This window comes from Oncorhynchus kisutch, linkage group LG29 (genome assembly GCF_002021735.2).
Source record: "Oncorhynchus kisutch isolate 150728-3 linkage group LG29, Okis_V2, whole genome shotgun sequence".
Taxonomy (NCBI): domain Eukaryota; kingdom Metazoa; phylum Chordata; class Actinopteri; order Salmoniformes; family Salmonidae; genus Oncorhynchus; species Oncorhynchus kisutch.
The window spans coordinates 30,652,921-30,671,139 of NC_034202.2; the positions used below are offsets into that span (position 1 = coordinate 30,652,921).

General features: G+C 45.2%; 1 protein-coding gene across 7 annotated transcripts in view; it reads right to left on the reverse strand.

Moving 5' to 3' along the window:
- LOC109873983 (pleckstrin homology-like domain family B member 2) overlaps positions 1–17,350 on the reverse strand; it is a 28,503-nt gene extending 11,153 nt beyond the window's left edge. For 3 of the 7 annotated variants that reach the window (XM_020465720.2, XM_031809011.1, XM_031809010.1), the window contains exons 1-11: positions 17,239–17,350; positions 15,639–15,713; positions 15,210–15,333; positions 14,157–14,339; positions 8,163–8,282; positions 6,208–7,253; positions 4,020–4,361; positions 2,207–2,347; positions 1,688–1,825; positions 793–1,059; positions 621–710 (exon numbers count right to left, since the gene is read on the reverse strand). In XM_020465720.2, coding sequence (XP_020321309.2) covers positions 621–710; positions 793–1,059; positions 1,688–1,825; positions 2,207–2,347; positions 4,020–4,361; positions 6,208–7,253; positions 8,163–8,282; positions 14,157–14,339; positions 15,210–15,333; positions 15,639–15,713; positions 17,239–17,289 — 2,577 coding nt within the window. In that variant the 5' untranslated portion in view covers positions 17,290–17,350. Of the gene's footprint in view, positions 1–620; positions 711–792; positions 1,060–1,687; positions 1,826–2,206; positions 2,348–4,019; positions 4,362–6,207; positions 7,254–8,162; positions 8,283–10,959; positions 11,123–14,156; positions 14,340–15,209; positions 15,334–15,638; positions 15,714–17,238 lie in introns of those variants that run through there. The other 4 variants (XM_031809013.1, XM_031809012.1, XM_031809014.1 and 1 more) reach the window with 3 other exon arrangements.
- Positions 17,351–18,219: the final 869 nt, after the last annotated feature.

Below are 18,219 nucleotides of genomic sequence, written 5' to 3' on the forward strand. Positions count from 1 at the left end.
TTTCATTGCAGCTAAAAAAAAAGCTCTGCATTAAGATGGTCCCAGAAAGAATGGCACTTAAATAATGGCAAGAGTGGCAATTATAAGAACAATATACAAAAGAAAATCACATTTAGATTAAGATTAAAGCAAGATACATTTGTGGACACGTGGTCATTACTAACTGTGAACATGGAAATTCAGTAGGACTAGAGATGGTGTCTGATCAATGATCCCTTACTCTTTATGGACTCTACATGTATATATTAACTGATTCCTTCAAAGTATGTACACAACCCAACCCACTCGGAGTGTGGTGTGTCTTGCTAGTGCCATTTTATGTTTATTTTAAATGTATGTAGTTGTTTTTCCTTGTATGTATTTGTTGCTTTTGTTTATGTGTCTTATCTTTCAATAACAATCCGTGCGGTACCTGTATGTTGGAAGGCAAAAAAAATATGTTGAATGCAAAAAAAAAGAAACATGGAAACGATACAAGACTTCCATTCATAGAAAATGGGAGGTTTTTCAGAAAGGAACCTGTCAGGCATTTCAGTCATGCACTGTGAGGCTCTTAGAAGAGACCGCTGCCATCTGCTGGCCAGACATATGCACTGTTAGTAGTGTATTGTACATCATACCTCCTTCATGGCAACAGGGTTGTTAGGGAAGGCCTGCCCTCCAGTCAGTTCAGCATACTTCCTCTCCAGAGAAGCCAGGTTCTCCCTCTCCTAGAGACACACAGACTGTCAGTCAAACAACAGTAAAGATATACAGATACAAAACAGAACCAGTACCCAAAAACCTTCTTACCCTCTGAACCATCAGGAACAGGTTGTTCTTCTCTTTTAGGAAGCTGTCCTTCTCTCGCTGAGACTGCTGAGTAATCTGTGTAGACTGCTTCTTCAGGGTCAGGAGTCTCTCCTTGCGTGTGACAGTACTACGCTGGTAATCTGCTATCTCTCTGAGTAGTTGCTGGGTCTGAGCCTCCTTCCCCTCGTCCTGACTACTCGCTCTTTCCAGCTGCTGGAACTCCAGGTCCTCATTACGCTTCCTCTCTGCCTCCAGCACCTCAACATCCTGACGAACAGCAGACACACACACACACACACACATCATTTAAGGTTGAGAATGCACTGGCTTTGGGTGGGTCCTTGTGTGGAGGATTCAAACTAGCAGACAGACAAATACATTGACATTTTACAGACAAATAGACCATAATAATGAGCTCCCATTATCCTGTAATGCCAATAAAATTCCTTAGCTAGCTAACAACAACCTACAATCTCCTTCTTTGCACATACTTCATGCCACTGCACTTTCCATTCGTGGATGGGACCACTGCTACTCCCCTTTTCGAAATGGGCTGCACAGCAGTGGGGACACACAAACACACACGTATACAAGAGCACACACATGCGTGCTCATAAGAACACACTGACACCCACAACACAGCAAAGACTGAGAGCAAGGAAAGAGTGTTAGTGAAGGTAAAGGAGGAACCAAGGAGGCAGCAGAAAAGAGGGTCTGCCCTACTGTATTCAGACCCGTGGGCTGGACTGAAGATTCCTCCAACTCAGATTCTCACCACTGAAACCCCAACTCCCACACATACCCTGACCGTGTGTCTCTCCCTCCCCCTCTCCACCTCACATTCCCTGTGTCTGAAAGCAATGGCAGAGATGGACAACATGTCTACTGCTGTTACCTGGGACTTGTCTGTGAGGACAGTCTTGTCAATGCTGCCAATCTTCTCATTGAGTTGGTCCAGTACCTCCTTCTCCCTATGTAGCAGGGCCATCTCAGAGTCCTGCTCTCCCTCCAGCAGAGCCCGCTCCACCTCCATCTGCACCACACACACACACACACACACACACACACACACACACACACACACACACACACACACACACACACACACACACACACACACACACACACACACACACAGCTTAAAATCAGTATTGTTAGCGCCCCAAAGCCAGACACAGATGGACCAAAACTATCCCCCTTCCCCCACTACTGTCATTACCCAGCCACTGTAAACACTCATTTCCTAACTCCACAAAGTATCCCAACTCATAAACACACACATGTCAACACTCACTGACACACACACATAACACACAGCATGGGTGAAGCTCCCTCCATTCACTCTCCCGTGCTGTGCTATGTTGTGTTGTGTGGTACTGTGTTGTGTTGTGTGGTACTGTGTTGTGCTGCATACCTCTCTGATGGATTCCTCCATCTGGTTGTCCAGGTCTTTGATCTTCTGCTCCAACTCTTCTATGTTGTTCAGCACCTGGATCCTCTCTTCCTCGATACGCGTTACTTCCTGTTTCAGATGCACGTCCTCCGTAGCCTGCTGCTGGTGATATTACAGAGCCATCATCAGTCCATGGGCCTACAAACTATCAATCAATCAATCAACCAATCAAATGTATTGTATAAAGCTCTTTTTACGTCAGCAGTTGTTAAAGAGTGTTTTACAGAAACCCAGCCTAAACCTCCCACTATCTACTCACAATGTGTGTTACTGTCAACACTGTGATGATGTCATGTCTTAAACACGATATGGTCCACTACAGGATCACCCCTCATTTAAAGCTATGGTACATGTTTTTATGTTTTCTTAACAACCTTCTGATTTGTAGCTAATAGTACATTGGTTAGATGGAGCTGCCTCAGATTGCTGTCAGCGATAATGAGGGGGAGTAATGCCCCTTCCATGTGTCTGTAATGCAGCGGAGATTCAGGTCCCTCGGGAGAACAGGGACTGTGTTAATACTCTACTGTCTACTGCACAAGCCTCAGTGATCTCCTATCAGTAAGAGAGCCCTGCTGCCACCAGAGAGTCAACATCAGCTCCTGTCATCAGCCCCTGATCTAATATACACACATCCGGGCACACACTGTATCTGACACATCACAACCTCTATCATATCTGCTGCCTGCTCCACCTCCAGTTACAAGCCTTCAGGAGTCCTGCTGAACAGCAGTCAGAGCCTCACGTGGCAGGCAGACAGCAGTCCTGGGATTAATGGGCTGTTTCAGAGGCAGTATCTGACTGGCTGCTCCACTGTTCCCCTGCCAGGATTTAGGAATATGAGATGGAAGAAGAGATTGGATTGGAAAGTTCAATAACTGATGTACTTAATGGGACTCTGACATAGCTGTAACAAACTATATCTTGGAAATGTATTCTCTACATGGAATGAAATATAATACTCATCTTGTAGTCGGGTACCAGATGAAAGTAGTAAAGTAGGCCCCAACATATTTTATTTTCCAAATACACAAAGCTTGTAAGATTATCTGTTGTAATGGTATAAATATTCAGTTACAAAGTATGTACCGGGTATTATAAGTACTTTATTATTAACAAAACATCTTACACACAGCACACGAGTGCGTACAGTTATTCTACTGAGGATAAAGTCATTTCCTGTTCCCCTTCCTTTCAGAAAGTCTGAGTGGCTGTAACTGTATTCCCCAGAGAACTCCTCCATTAAAACTAAACACACCATTAAGTCATTACTGATCTAGAGTGGAAAATGCCACAGTATTACAGCCCCTCTAGAAGTGTAACACTGGCTCTGGGACTGAGACTGGGGTTAGGTGCAGAGAGACTGAGCTCCTCGTGACATACTGGGGCACTGTTGGAGGTGTACTCTGTGTGTAAGAATTCCATATATCTTTAACAACACTGATACCTCAACCCTCACTGCGCTGCATAGTTTCCTCTACATTCACACCAACTCTGTCATGGGTGAACACACACAGCTATGTCGGAATGAGTTACTGTGTCATGCAGATGCTTTGATAAATCCCTCCCTAACCCTGCAATTATCAACAACAAGCCCTTGGGCAAGGGGAATTCCTTCTTTCATTTCATACTTTTCCCACTCATGTTCTACTGTGAGTATGTGTGCACCCACATGTTTGGCTGTCTAAATTGGTGTGCTTGTTTGATGTTGAAAGGGTAAGAGATGAAAGACCTCGGGTCTCAAGACAATGTTAGACATGTCACCAGGACTTACCCTGGCTCTGTGGTGAGGGGAGGGTGAGGGGACAATGCTGCGCAGGCTGACAGCAGGTGACTGGGCCCTGGCATTCCTGGCTTCTCTGTGCCCGCTGTGGCGGCGCTGGCGGACCTGCAACACCTCAGCCAGCTGGTACTCCCGAGCTTTGGTGCCAAAGCCGTTCTCCGGGGCGGTGCCACTGGCGCTGCCAGGGGAGTCGAAGAACACTGACTCATCATCAGACTCCTGCAGCTTCTCCAGCTCCTTGTTGATCTTCTGCAGGTCGGAGATGGCCGAGCCGCCCTGGTCCTGGACCAGCTCAGTACACAGGCTCAGGATGGTCTCCAGCCGCTGGTGCTCCTAAACATTACAGGGAGAGGGCCCGTGGTTAACACAGTCACACATTACAGGAAGAGGACCAGTGACTAACACAGTCACACATTACAGGGAGAGGACCCGTGGTTAACACAGTCACACATTACAGGAAGACGACCAGTGGTTAACACAGTCACACATTACAGGAAGAGGACCAGTGGTTTACACAGTCACACATTACAGGGAGAGGACCCATGGTTAACACAGTCACACATTACAGGAAGAGGACCAGTGACTAACACAGTCACACATTACAGGGAGAGGACCCGTGGTTAACACAGTCACACATTACAGGAAGACGATCAGTTGTTAAAACAGTCACACATTACAGGAAGACAACCAGTGGTTAACACAGTCACAAATTACAGGGAGAGGACCAGTGATTAACACAGTCACACATTACAGGGCGAGGACCAGTTGTTAACACAGTCACAAATTACAGGGAGAGGACCAGTGATTAACACAGTCACACATTACAGGGAGAGGACCAGTTGTTAACACAGTCACACATTACAGGAAGACGACCAGTTGTTAACACAGTCACACATTACAGGGCGAGGACCAGTTGTTAACACAGTCACACATTACAGGAACACGACCAGTTGTTAACACAGTCACACATTACAGGAAGACGACCAGTGATTAACACAGTCACACATTACAGGGAGAGGACCAGTTGTTAACACAGTCACACATTACAGGGAGAGGACCAGTTGTTAACACAGTCACACATTACAGGAAGAGGACCAGTTGTTAACACAGTCACACATTACAGGAAGAAGACCAGTTGTTAACAGTCACACATTACAGGAAGACGACCAGTTGTTAACACAGTCACACATTATAGGAAGAGGACCAGTGATTAACACAGTCACACATTACAGGGAGAGGGCCAGTTGTTAATACAGTCACACATTACAGGGAGAGGACCAGTTGTTAACACAGTCACACATTACAGGAAGACGACCAGTTGTTAACACAGTCACACATTACAGGGAGAGGACCAGTGATTAGCACAGTCACACATTACAGGTAGAGGACCAGTGATTAGCACAGTCACACATTACAGGTAGAGGACTAGTTGTTAACACAGTCACACATTACAGGTAGAGGACCAGTTGTTAACACAGTCACACATTACAGGAAGAGGACCAGTGGTTAACACAGTCACATATTATTGCCAATGTACTACTCATTAGACTCAGACTGTGTTATTGGGATCCAATTGTTTCAGAGATGGGTATTTTCATCTATTTACAGTCTTCTGTCAACACAATGGGATCATGTCATTACCCAAAAGCCTGATCAAACAACCTATAAACTACCCATAGAAACACAATAAAACCAGAGAAACCACATTTCAAATGTAATCAAGTGATTTTCCGAGGAACACAAAGTTCAAATGAGTCTGACCAACAGTCTGACCAACGGCCTGACCAACAGTCTGACCAACTGGTTCATGGCGCTCCGCTCCGTGTGTTCCATCTCTTTACAGCAGGAATGTGAGAGTGTGTTCAGTCAATGAAACATGATGACAACTATCCAGAACATCCAATTAGCCTTCTCAAGAAATAAAAGCTGAAATCAAAGCGCTATAAGCACTTTCATGTATTCATAACAGTCCCTAGTAAAGAGACAGGACCAGACAAACTAGCAGAATGAAACCAGGTGTCGAAGTCACACAATCAGAGCCTGCTAGAGTAGTAGACTCTGAATAAAGGCAGGATAATAATAATAATAATGACATCATAATAAAAAAGGTTTAATAATAATGAATAGAGTGCATTAGGCAACAAGTAAAATGATTGATCTAAGGCTGTGTTTATCTCACCAGTCTCTGCACCTCCTGTTCTCTGAGCCTCTCGTCTCTCTGGTGCTTGTGGTAGTCTGTAAGCTCCTCCTTCCCATTCAGAGAGCTGATGCTGCCTCTTCTTGATCTCAGCCCCAGCCCACCCATCCCAAAGGACTGCCTCCTCTCCCCCAAGCCCAGGTCCAGGCAGGGTGAGGAGCCCCGCAGGCCCCCATGCTCCAGTTCACAGCCCAGCGAGGCCAGAGAGGCCAGGCTGGCCCTGCGGGGAGTACCCGGTACGCTGGCTGTTGCTAGCACTGTTACGTCTGGCGGCCGCTCCAGAGGAGACAGGCTGCGCCTCGTTTTGGAGGACAGGGACACAGAACCCTTCTCCCCTCTGTGGGAGCCCACGGAGCGGCGTGGGGGCAGGGACAGGGCTGTGGAGTCTGCCGAACGGTGGAGGCGGGGTAGAGAGCGGCTGTGGGTAGAGCCCAGGCCGTTGAGTGACCCTGTAGAGTACTTCCTCTGACGTGGCGCAGGGTCCATACCATTGTCCCCGTTCCGGCCCTGGGCATAGAACCTTCGACCTAGGCGAGGGCTGGAGGGCATGCTGGCCGCCCCACTGTGGCCCTGAGGAGGACTGTGTGCAGGCTCCCCATAGGAAGAGGAACCATTCCACATGGATAGGAGAGAACTGGCTACATTTGGGCAATGCCTGTCAGAGGAGCTAGAGAGGAGCAGGCTGTCCTGTGATTGGTGGCGTGAGCGGGTGTATGGCGGTTTGGGGCTGAGAGGACGCTCACCCTGGCGAGGGGACGGGGGCATGCTACTACTGGTCATGTAGGGGAGGCCTCTGGAGGAGGGGGGGCGCTCGGCACTCCTGGGGGGCGTGGGGGACAGGGGGCTGGGAGGGGGCAGGCTGAGGTAGGTACGGGTAGATTCTGCGCTGGCCCTCAGGCTAGCCTCTAGAGCACTCTTCCGGCGTTGCAGAGTCTCCATCAGGTCCTGCAGCTCCGCCTTCGATCGGGAGCCTCTCATCATGGTGCCTCCCACTGAGCCGCCATTGCTGTGCTCAGTCTTTACACAGTCTGTAGAAACATCAGATGCATAGAAACCAAACTCTCATTAATGTGTATATATGATCCTGTCTTGGAGCACAGTAAAAACACACCCTATACTCAAGCCTAACGCCTATAAGCTGAGAGAGACTGAGGCAACCAGCATGAGTGGGATCTAATAACCAAACAGTGATCAGCCCCTGTAGTATGATGACTAAGGAGGGAGAAACCAGCGAAGAACGTCCTTCAGACGGTTCTGGGCCCAAAACAAACATAGTCTGTGGGTAAGGAAAGCTTCTTCTAAAAATGGAAGAATGCTGGCGGAGTGAGACGGGACGGAATGCCTTTGTACTTTCTGGCACTGAGGGAGAGCCTGGACCCTGAGGAATCACCTCTGTCAGCACGCCCCTTCCTCCCACCGACCCGGCACCCGCGGCCCAGTATGCAGTGCAGGGTTTCTGCTCTGAGACCACCTGGGCTGGCTGACCTCAGGCTCTGTTTATCTGTGCTGACATGCTGTCATTTGTTGTCTCAGTGGATAAACTCACACCGGACAGGGGAGAGTGGGGTGGACTTCCATTTATTTATACCTTACATGGGCAGTTTGACCCAAGGTCTTTGGCTGTGTACATAATCGCTTAGCTGAAGAGTATAACCGTCAGACTTGAGTAAAGCAGAGTAGAGTCAAGCAGAGCTAGAGCATGACCCTTGCCCCCAGCAGACAAAGATACAGATAGAGAGAGAACGAATACATTCTGAACTCTGAGAACCACTTCCTTACCACACAGCCATCACAGTAACACCTCGGCACTTCTGGAGGTTCCTCATGCAGGGGAAAAGGGATAAACAGGGGAGAATAGCAGTAGGATTGGGAAATGTAGAGAAATAGCAGTAAGAGTGTAGTCTTCAGGGTTGTGCGAGACAGAGATCGGTCCCTACCTGAGCTGTAGCCCATAGTGGCGACAGGACTCTTCTGGGGCTGCATGCTCTTCATACGTCTGGCCTCCTCAGGGTGGTTAAAGCGGAAGAAGTAGGATTTACCCAGACAGAGTGTGAATCCTGGATAAACAACAGTCAGAACTGACTCTCTCACAAATACACACACATTCAACAGAGCGCTTTGTAGAGTATTTTGAACACAGCCATACACACACACACACACACACACTCACACACAACAGAATGTTTCTACCTTGGAGTAAAGGGCTTTACTGAGTTTTCTCCAATTACATCGACGTCCATGTAAAACACATTGTTTAATGCAGAGGACAGTAGTGTAAGACATTGTCACGATGCCTCAGTCCAGGCAGCATATGGAGCACATTACAGATACCCTCTGTTCTCTAAACCATACTGTCTGGAGCCGAGGAGCTAAATGAGGAAACCTTACAGAGTAGGAAAACAGATCCTAGGAAAAGAATTCAGCCTCCAATATTAATGGTATCTGAGATGGAAACAAAATTCTCCTCACTTTTGTGGACAAATAATTGACGACTGAGAAGGCTGCTCTGTGTCCCTGAATCAATATTCCATTTCTCTTTTATCTATGTCATTGAGCCGGGCTGTCTTCTACACTGAGACACTGTGATGATTTCAGCAATATTTACTCTCTGAGACTGGGGCTATGACAGAGGTGTACAACTCCCTCCCCCCAAACACACACGCGCACACACACGCACACGCACACACACATTTCAGGGCCGGAGTCTTCTGGGTCTGATAATCCAAGGTTTCCTGCTCCGCCAGGCTGATGGTTCTTCAGGAAGTGGGGTATCCTTTTACACAGTCAGCTACATACAATCCATCAGCATTAGTTAGTTCACCCTGCTCTGGCCACCTGAAACAGCTTTCCCTCATATGAGAAGTGGGGGGTGGGGGTGGGGGGGGGGGGTTAAAGCATCACACAGACAGCAGGGCAGCAAGGCAGAGCAAATACCAGACAGAGGATTTTATTTTATAGACACCATTGGGGAAACCCAATTCACAGACTCCTCCTACACATTTGGGTTCTACTCATTGTGTGTGTGTGTGTGTGTGTGTGTGTGTGTGTGTGTGTGTGTGTGTGTGTGTGTGTGTGTGTGTGTGTGTGTGTGTGTGTGTGTGTGTGTGTGTGTGTGTGTATTATATGACTAGCCTTCCACTAGAACTACTGGTTACTTTGTGAAATAGATATATATATATATATATAGTAGGCTGTATATTACTAACTGATTAGACCTGTAATAAGTTGTTCTAATAAAACATTTTCACAACAACTTAATCCTCTACTAATAATCTGTCTACCACAGCCCCCTCTGAGAATAGTAGTCCCTTTTTGTCTAATTAAGTAACCACATAATGACCGCTAATGACATGGTTATTTTGGAGCAAAGATGTCAAAATTATGGACCAATGCGCAGGCCGCTAGCTTCTGATTAGGGACCAACAATGCATGTACCGCTCGACTTCTGATTAGGGACCAACAATGCATGTACCGCTCGACTTCTGATTAGGGACCAACAATGCATGTACCGCTCGACTTCTGATTAGGGACCAACAATACATGTACCGCTCGACTTCTGATTAGGGACCAACAATGCATGTACCGCTCGACTTCTGATTAGGGACCAACAATGCATGTACCGCTCGACTTCTGATTAGGGACCAACCATGCATGTACCGCTCGACTTCTGATTAGGGACCAACAATACATGTACCGCTCGACTTCTGATTCGGGACCAACAATACATGTACCTCTCGACTTCTGATTCGGGACCAACAATGCATGTACCGCTCGACTTCTGATTCGGGACCAACAATACATGTACCGCTCGACTTCTGATTAGGGACCAACAATGCATGTACCGCTCGACTTCTGATTCGGGACCAATGCACAGGCCGCTCAACTTCTGATTAGGGACCAATGCGCAGGCCGCTCGACCTCCTCTTGCATCTATGCTACTTCCCAATCACATAAAAAAACAAGAGTGATCAATTTACATCATTCTTATAAATAAGTAGGACTATTGCTATTATTGTTTATTTTTCCCCAAGGAATACCAACCCACTTCGGGGAAACGTGCAATGAGTACCAAACCACTTCGGCGAAACGGTGCAACCATTTGAAAATGATTAAGAAAAGCGCACTCTTGGCAATACAGCTATATTTTTATTTATTTAATTAACCATACTTAATTAAATAAATTAACCTAATTAACCTTTGTTAATTAAATAAAGGCAAGTCAGTTAAGAACAAATTCTGATTTACAATGACGTCGCAGGGCCAATTGTGCGCAACTTTATGGGACTCCAAATCACGGCCGGATTATGATACAGCCTGGAATCGAACCAGTGACGCCTCTAACACTGAGATGCAGTGGCTTAGACCGCTACGCCACTGACGAGACCCTTTAAACCCGCTAAAGTTTAAACAGTCCCCTAAAAGGTGTGCGGCATATCCTACTACTGAGTCCATACAAAAATGCACTTCGAGTATTTCAATGGCTTAAAATAAAATAAGAACATTGACTATTTTGCGCGCAACTCTTTGACAAACTGGACATAACCAAATAAAACCATGTATAGCCTACAATTGAACAATGAATCCAAACTGGAGTTCGCGAAAGATTACTGACTGGTTAAAAAAAGTTGTTATCCTGCAAGATGAGGAGGGAGAATGGTGAAACAGACACGCATGTTCTCTGGAGCAACTTTTGAAAACGTCTGAGATGTTTTTGTTTCGAGGACGACAACTAACCTTTGTGTGCTGTCCCATTCAAACTGTTGAGCGTTGGTGATGGACGGAACTCCTCTGCCTTGGATTAGCATGACAAAGGGACAGAGGCGCTTCCCTCTGCTACCTTGACGAGTCCTCAGACACCCCTCCCCATTCTCAGACGGAGCCCCAAACCCGGGGACTGCGCAAGTCTGGTTGGCTGATTTGGGTGGTCGCAGACGCGCCAAATTGGGGAGAGGAGGGGGCTTTGGTGGGACGGGGGTGATGGGGGCGGGTGACGTTTGATGCTGTAACCCAAACCCTAAGGGACAGTTACATTTTTTTTTTATGTAACCTTTTTTAACTAGGCAGTTCGAGTTTACAAACGTGGATATCGAATTTGCCCCCCCCCCCAAAAAATACATATCTTCCTACATTATAGGCCTACACAGTATCAAAGGCTTGGATTGACAATCTCATAATGTTGTTGAACTTTCTGTTGTTTTGGTGCACAGTTTGGATTGATTAACTGATTGATTTGATTTGTCCGTAAAAAAAAAAAGACATACAGTATATATAATCTCAGTACAAATATTTGTAAAAGTGACCAGGATTGCACAATAAAGTCCGGGACTTATTTCCATTGTGTGTAAATACTTAGTGCACATAAAAAATCCGGTTAAATTCCCATGCACCGAAAAAAACATGTTAAATAGGTGCACAGTCTGGTAACCTATTGGCGCATGCGCTCTAGCCAACAGCTCGCAGATACAGTACGGGTATATGCTGCATGATGAGGATTTATTATGGACAAAAGTGTGAGATTATTTTTATTTGTCAAATGCCAGCCAAGCATTGATCATCATGTAACCAGAATAAGACCCTCATTATTTATTGAAAGGAGCATCAAGCTCATCACCGTGCACATTCACTACCCATGTGAAGTTAATCATAATTTATTTAATCTAGCCTAAGAAATGGCATGCTTTCCCATGATGTCGTGACATGTTTTATCCGACATGTAGGACTACTTTACTCGCATAAAAGGGTTGGATGTAAACCTGGTTAATGTAAAGCCATTTTGAGGATGCTGGAATTATATTTAGGATGAATGTTCTCATGCCTACAGGAGATTTTTGAATTAGCCTAATCAGATTAAAACATCGTGTCTGGTTGTGTTTATGCCATATATACAATGTAATACCTTTTTAAAGTTAAATGACAAATATTTAGGCTGTATTGAAGCGTTGGGTTGTAGGTGCGTGAGGAATTAGCCGCTCGGATTTGGAGAGGCAAAGTGCGCTTTAAACCTTCCTGAATAACTGGGCCTGTCAGGTGCCCACGTGGCCACAATATTATTGGACGACTTGGGAGAATGATGATCTGCAACAGACAGCACATCTCAGTATCATCCTTAAAAAAACAGCCAGACGGTGTCTTTCTAGACCTTATAAACTGTCGAGAGTAGACCCGCAACCCCTCCCCTATTTTGGACCCCCCCCCCCCCTCTTTCCCACAGTACATTTAGAACTGTCCCTAATCGACCCAAGCTGAGAAAGCAGTCCAAAGAGCAATGTCTAAAACAAAGTCATCAGCACGTTATGCACATCACTCAAGTCTCTAATCAGTGCTTTTCCTTGTTTCTTTCACACCTAAATAATGTAGACCACTGTATGTTTTCCCTTAGGGCATTACAAACGACAGAAACCAGGTAAAGCTACTACAATGGTCCTGGTAACACTACAAACACTAATACATATGGCTGACATTATAATAATATAATAATAATTATAATATAACTCATATTAAACTGGTACAAAGAAGCAGTGACAGTGACTGATGAACTAACAAATTCACGACTGTCATCTCTCAGAGTGTGGACCGTGGGATAGTGTGTATGTGTGTGTGTACGGTCTGTGTGTTTGGGGTGTATTTGTACAAGTGAAAGTTAGGCAGTAGAAGGCAGGGGCCTCGCCCACTGCTGAAACCCTTCAGGCTCTGCTCTCCATCACACTCACAACTGCTGTTACATCATGGGGAGGGGCTGCTGATTACTTCCAGATGCTGCTCTTTAGTCCTTGTTGAAAATCTCTCTCAACACACACTCTGACTCACACAGACTCTTGTGCGTGAGCGCACGTACACACACACACACACACACACACACACACACACACACACACACACACACACACACACACACACACACACACACACACACACACACACACACACAGTATTAAACACACCAAACAATTTTCTCTCTTACACGCCAATGATGCAGAGATGATGAGTGTAATGAGTCGATGTGTAATGTTATTTCGTACACTGCGTGTGAAGGAGGGGAGTGAATACCAGACACGTACTGTACCATGTTTAGTATCTTTGCTGAGAAGCATCTGTGTGTTTGTGTGTCTACGAACCTCGAGCACAGAAACTCTAACGACTACTACCCCTTCTACTGTAAACACTACATATATGGATGTATACTTTGGACTCTGACATTGCTCGTCCTAATATTTTTATATTTCTTAATTCCTGTCAGGTGGTGGTTACCTGGTGCAGTGAATCAGGCGCAGGAGAGCAGAAATGAGTTTACAAGGTATTTCATTCCACGACAGCACCAGTCTACAGAAAATACTCAAAGTGCTGAGAAATACCGGTCACTCGAAAATAACAGGTGTAAATGCGTAACCCGGCGAACATAACTAGCCGACAAGTACCGCCATGAACAATCAATAAACATGCACACTAACATGTGGGAAACAGAGGGTTAAATAATGAACATGTAATTTGGGAATAGAAACCAGGTGTGTAGAAAACAAAGACAAAACAAATGGAAAATGGAAAGTGGAATGGCGATGACTAAAAGACCGGTGACGTCGACCGCACAGAGCTACAGCATATGTGAAGTCTCACCCCACTAAGCACCTCACCCAATCTCAATAGGGCGGGCCTACTGTATGTCAACAGCATGTCAGTTGCCTGATGGGTAACTGACCGGCGACAAGAAATCATTCATTCTCACAGTTTGTTGTCCTAACACTACAGGAGATTACATCCTTAGACAAGACCAGAGGAGTTGAAAATATTTTCTACTTCACCTCAATCTGATACTTGCATCCATCTGTATGTTTGCATATGTACCATTTAATATGTTAAATATGTTGATGACAAGTGTGTGTGTGGGTATGGATGCATGTGCATATGTGAGTATGTGTATTACTTTGCGGTATTACCTTGTGTCAGCAATGTTGGCTTTGAGACATGGACTCCATCAAGTGAGCACAGGTTTCCGGAAGGGTGAAGAGTGATGACTCCTCCTCTGTTTATAATACGACAATGCTCTGCCTCTATACCCAGGCCCTCAATAGTGATGTCTTGAGGTACGGACGCATCCTCTCGGCCAATTCGGGTCACACCTGAAACACAGAAAAGTCTCGTCATTGAAAGCTACTGTCTCTGTAGCACATAGCACCCCATATGAAACATCAACACACGGCAGGTAGTCTAGCGGTTAAGAGCGTTGGGCCAGTAACCAAAAGGTCACTGGTTGGAATCCCAGAGCCGGCAAGGTGGAAACATCTGCTGTAGAGGGGTTGGGTTAAATGCGGGAAGACACGTTTTGGTTGAATGCGTTCAGTTGTGCAACTGACTAAGTAACACGTTTCCCCTTTCTTTCATGCATACAGTAGTGCTGGTCATAACCCCTCTACGTTTAGCACTGGTTCATTTAAAAGGCATGTGACTATGCACTGATATTATGGCATTCACACAGCATTGCTAAGTCAAATCATCCTGGGTTTTAGCAGCCAAGAGACACACTCACACCAGAGTGCTTGCAGTTCAGTGCTTCCCTTCTGGGAAGTACAGGAAGTCTAAAGAACTGTGTTTGTGTTCTCTAGCTATCAACTGGACTTGATTTACATAAATGCATCTAGGTTATTTCTTTGTGTGTGTGTGTGTGTGTGTGTGTGTGTGTGTGTGTGTGTGTGTGTGTGTGTGTGTGTGTCTGTGTGTAAATCAAATCAAATCAAATGTATTTGTCACATACACATGGTTAGCAGATGTTAATGCGAGTGTAGCGAAATTCCAAAACTACTACCTTATACACACAAGTGTAAAGGGATAAAGAATATGTACATAAATATATATGAATGAGTGATGGTACAGAGCGGCATAGGCAAGATAGAGTGGCATAGGCAAGATGTGTGTGTGTGTGTGTGTGTATAGTCTGTGTGTGTGTGTGATTGTGTGTGTGTGTGTGTGTGTGTGTAGTGTAGTGTGCATACCTTCATTTAGGGGCATAAGTGTGATGGCAACACTGAGCCGGCCACTGCCCAGGCCAACCAGGTGAGGTGTGGTCGTCTGTACCTTCAGGCCTCCTCCAGTCTCTATCAGGTTGAGTGGTGGCCTCTGTGGGGAAAGAGAGAGTGAGGTAGGGTCCTGGAGTAGTGCTGTGAGCTTTAACAAAATAGAGAGTGTGTGTGTGTCACAAGAGGTTGGTGGCACCTTATTGGGGAGGACGGGCTCGTGGTAATGGCTGGAGTGGAATAGGTGGAAGGGTATCAAATACATCAAACACATGGTTTCCATGTGCTTGATGCCATTCCATTTGCTCAGTTCTAGCCAATATTATGAGCCTTCCTCCCCTTAGCAGCCTCCACTGGTGTGTGTGTGTGTGTATGTGCGTGCGTGTGTGTGCATGTGTGTGTACTCACCATGGGTGTAGCTAGAACTTGCTGATCAGACTCTGCCTGGGACTGGCTCTCTGTACAGCTGCTTGTGTCTGAGTCCTATAAACCAACAGAACGATGTAAGCCCAAGAGTAGACCCAGACACACACACAGACACACACACATACACACACACACAGACACACTAACAACTCTCTGAGAACAGATGGATGTCATAGGAAGTTCCAGAGGGAGATGGCCTTACATCAGGATGGAGAATGTGGTGGGGAAAAGGAATGGGAGTGGTTTAGGAGAGAAAATTAGGAACAGATTCAGGGGATTTTGAGAGAGGGGGATGAGACAGAAACTACAGAAAGAGAAAGTGAGAGAATTGCTGAAAAGATTGAATCTAAAGAGAATAGAGAAACAGAGAGTCAGTAAAAGTAGAAAAAAAACAAGTAACCTCGAAAATTGAGGAGTGAGGACAAGTTATTAAACTCAGACGGACAAATCACAACAATCCAGTGGAAATTGATTAGAGCTGAAAGTAATGTGAAGTGATAATCCCACTGCTCCAGTCTCCTGCTAGTTTCTAGGCATGTCCTTGTGCCCCAGGAGTTGTGAAAACTCATGCATTTCCTCTCATTGAAAGCTCACATCCTGTATGAGGTCACTGGTAATACCATCATATTATTTCCTAACTTCAGGGGCAGTTGGGACTTGGGCATTTCCACAGTAACAGAGCGATGTCGAGACTCATATATTTTTTGAAACACTAAAAACACATTTACTTGAAGAACAGTGCAGCACAAACAGCACAAACATCATCCTGTTACCAAACTTATTTTTTAATGTTCTGTGGAAATTGTTAAAAGTAATCCTTGTGTAATCCTACTTTGAGTTGTATGGTTTGATTACTTTGCAACCATTGGTTTTTGTTTGGCATTAATTTTAAAGAGTCTCAGCATTACTCTGTTAAAAACCCATCTAAGCAGAAACAGATTGTGTGTTCACTCAGCTATGTTGTTTCATGTCAAAACACCCATGCTGTGTTTAGGCTCTGGGAACCAGGTCATGGTCCAGAGTGAATCTTAATAGTGGGCTATCGTCTGAAAGTCCATCAGGAGCTCACGAGGGGAGTGACACAACCGGGCAAACGGTCACTATATATCACTATATCTACCACCACTTCCCTTCAAGAGTTCAAGAGTCAGCTCCTGATCTATATAGTATTAATCAATTGATAAAACGTTACATCCTCCACATGTATTCAAAGTCATTCCTGTCCTAATGACCGTGGACATAGAGTTGTGTTTACAGTGTAAACACCATCAGAGTGTTGTGTCTCACATCTCTCCTCCAATGGAATCCTAGTATCAGCTCTCATCTGGGGTCAGATCATAAAATGTAAAGGAATTTGGGTTTTTGATACATTTGTATCTGCTGCTGCAAGTCACATTATTCAGAGGATAATAATGTAGCCATTGTTACTCGCAGTGTTCAGGATTACAACGTCTGTAGCCTACTATCAGAGACTGTTTAAAAATGAGAAAATAACTAACAGTGTAGGAAGCAATTTTCTTTTAAATCAGTTAGAGCTTCAAGCTAGTCAGACCACTTGTAAAATTGTTGGAAAAAAACGTACCATTGTTGAAGTCGAACTGCAAGCTTCAGTTATAACTCCCGAAATGGACATTAATGGCAAATTAATCTAATTACGAGGAGGGCATTTCTTTACAGTGCGAGACACTGTTCGTTGGGGGGGGGGGGGGGGGGGTTCTTCGGTGCCATTAAGGTCTCGACTCTCGACAGAATATTCACAAGTCCAAAAGAAGACTGTAGCATTATTGGTGGAATGAAACTTGCGGATTGTCATCTCTTCTGGACGGAAGGATACATATTTTTGTAAACAGGAAACCCCCCCCTAAAGACCCTGAGGGGAGGGTAGTGAGTTTTTTTCCCCTGGTTTACATTCGCTCTTCTGCTCATATTTTCCCTATAAACAATGGCTTGATTTACTTTGATATTACCCTAATAAAGTTTAGAAACGTTTGTGAAGGTTTGGTATGGTGTGGCTATTATTAAGCTTTAGCTACAGCAGGCCAGTGATATAAAGGCAGTGCACCCCAGCACTGCAACTGACTATGACAGTTGGCCTTGAGGTGAGGAGGACTGCTTCAGGCCTACCAGAGTTACTCCTATAATCTAACAATATAATGCTTTTCTTTATACAAAATATTTGGATAGAAAATGTATGAATTACCCTCCTTCTGTACGTCTATATCTGCATAGCAGACGAAGCGGGACGGTTGAGCTAACATGCGCTAGTGGGATTAGCATGATGTTGTACGTACAAGAACATTTCCCAGGACATAGACATATCTGATATGGGCAGAAAGCTTCAATTCCTGTTAATCGAACTGCACTGTCGAGTTTACAGTAGCTATTACAGTGAAAGAATTGGATGCTATTGTTTGAGGAGAGTGCAGTTATGAACTTGAAAATTGGGCAGACTTGATACAACATTTTGAACAGAAATGCAATAGTTCATTGGATCAGTCTAAAACTTTGCACATACAATGCTGCCATCTAGTGGCCAAAACCTAAATTGTGCCTAGATTCCTAA